Raw genomic sequence first — 2,434 nt, forward strand, 5'->3', positions numbered from 1 at the left:
TTTCTCAAAACATTAATGGTTTATTCATAATCTATCCGTTTCTTTCGGGTGGAGAATTCAAAAAATGTAATAAATTTTTTATTTTAGTAAAATATTGATTAAGTTTTCCATGTTATCTTTTTAGTTTCTCCATCACAATATATACATTAACTAATTAATTATTAAGTGAATGGTAGATTAGAAATGACACTGTGTAATTAATGTTTTGTTCTGGAAGAGGATAATTAAATAAAAATATGTAACACTTAATGGAACTGAGAGAGTATTTATGTGAAGCTTGTGTGAAATGCAGAAGTAATCTCCATTAGCAGCAATTAAGTGCTATCACCTATCTATCTGTTGCTCACAGATCTAGTTACCATAACATAGAAAATGAACCCTACGATGAACAACTCAGGGAGTTCAGAATCAGTGATAGAGATGGTAAAGGGTTCACATGAGTTCAAGGTAAAGGGATATTCTCTGGTGAAGGGAATTGGAGTGGGAAAATTTATTGCAAGTGAGACGTTCAATGTTGGAGGGTATGAATGGGCCATATACTTTTACCCAGATGGTATAGACACCCAAGAAAACGCCGCGGTTTATGTCTCGGTTTTCGTTGTGCTTGTTTCCAATGCAAATGATGTTCGTGCTAAGTTTGAATTGGTCATGCATGACCAAAGTGGGGACGATGAACACTTCGTCCTCGGTCACTTTAATGGCACCCTAGGGACTGACCCTTACACTCTATCAACAGGAGAAATGTGGTTTGTTTCATTTGTTATCATTAACAATTTAATTTATCTGTTTTTTCTGCTTTATGATGATGTTCTTGTTGTATGTGTTAGGGGGATTAGGCCTTTTTACAAAAGTTTTCACCTTGAACACTCAACGTATCTCATAGATGATTGTCTACAAGTAAATTGCACTGTTGGGGTTTTGCCCACCACCCTAGATAATTCTATGATAATAGAGGTTCCTGAGTCTAGCATTGCAGTACATTTTGGGATGTTGTTTGAAGATGAACAATCATCTGATGTTACTTTTTGTGTTGGAGGAAACAAATTTTATGCACATAAGATTGTATTGGCAGCTAGATCAAGTGTGTTTAAAGATCAGTTTTTCAATGAAACTGAGAAGGTTGATAGAGAGATACTTGTTAATGACATGGAACCTAAGGTTCTCAAGGTACAACATCATTTCATTTTGTATTTTCAGTGTGACCATTTGTTTGGTATCTAATTTTACTAGTGTTCAGGCATTACTTCACTTTATTTATAAAGACACTCTTATAGAAGATGAAGAACTCCATTTCTCAGTGCCTTCAACCATGACTTCTCTGTCAAAGTTGTATGTGACAAAGTTGCTGGCTGCTGCACACAAGTACCAATTACCAAGGCTAAAGTTGATGTGCGAATCTGTACTTTGCAAACATATATCTATAAATTCTGTTGCTCAAATTCTTATCATTTCTGATTGCTATGATGCCATCCAATTGAAGTCCATATGTCTGCGATTCTCAACAGAAAATCTTGAGGGTGAGTCTTCTTGCTTAATTCATTGTTGTTTGACAAAATTATTTGAGATGTATTGTGATTGATTTCTCTCGTTGCAGCTGTACTGAAATCTCATGGTTTCAAGCATCTTAAGAAAAAATGTCCACTACTTCAATATGAACTGTTAAAGACTGTGGCAAAAGAAATTGAGTGTGTCAAATCTTCTCATGTTGACAGTGATGAAACACATGAGCCAAATGAAATAGAAGCTGAAAGCACAAGTTATAATCCTTCCAGTGACGAAGAAAACCATCTGGGTTGGTAGCACAAACAAAACTAAAAGAAACAAAAATGTTTGTCATTGTGTAATGATAATGTTTAATTTGTTTACTGTTATTTGTATAATTTTAATTACAGACATTATTGTCTTACTTTATATTTCCTTTATTTCAATTTTATTTTGGATACATTATACTAATTTATTGCACAAATTTGTTAATTTTGTTATAGATATATAAAACTCCCCAAAATAAAACATAATTATGTAATTTTTAGTTGAGAAAATATAACTTAAAATGAATTATTTCGTTATTCTCTTATAAATTTTTTAATTTAAATTAGTACTATTTTTAAAACGGTTTAAAACAACAAAAATAATAGCATAATATATAATATATACACATTATAGCACTTAAATAAAACACTATACCCTTATCATAAAATCCATGTTTTGTTTAGATTATAGAGGCATTTAATTAGAAATAGAAGATAGGTAAGGATCTATATTTATAGATTATTATTGAAATTTATGCAATGGAATTTGAAATAAATTGAGCTAGACTTATATTAGAGTCTCTTGACTTATATTTCCTCACTTTATGATTGGATTTAATCATTTAAACTTATTTCTGACATCATCTCGTTGATTCTAAATTGATCATACAAAATTTGTAAATTTG

General features: G+C 31.5%; 1 protein-coding gene across 1 annotated transcript; it reads left to right on the top strand.

The window, feature by feature from the left end:
* Positions 1–384: 384 nt before the first annotated feature.
* LOC137815801 (BTB/POZ and MATH domain-containing protein 4-like) lies at positions 385–1,800 on the top strand. Its single transcript, XM_068618913.1, has 4 exons — positions 385–746; positions 828–1,167; positions 1,238–1,517; positions 1,595–1,800. Exons 1-4 carry the CDS (start codon positions 385–387, stop codon positions 1,798–1,800), a joined length of 1,188 nt encoding a protein of 395 aa, XP_068475014.1.
* Positions 1,801–2,434: the final 634 nt, after the last annotated feature.

The sequence above is a fragment of the Phaseolus vulgaris genome, chromosome 1 (genome assembly GCF_000499845.2).
Source record: "Phaseolus vulgaris cultivar G19833 chromosome 1, P. vulgaris v2.0, whole genome shotgun sequence".
NCBI lineage: Eukaryota > Viridiplantae > Streptophyta > Magnoliopsida > Fabales > Fabaceae > Phaseolus > Phaseolus vulgaris.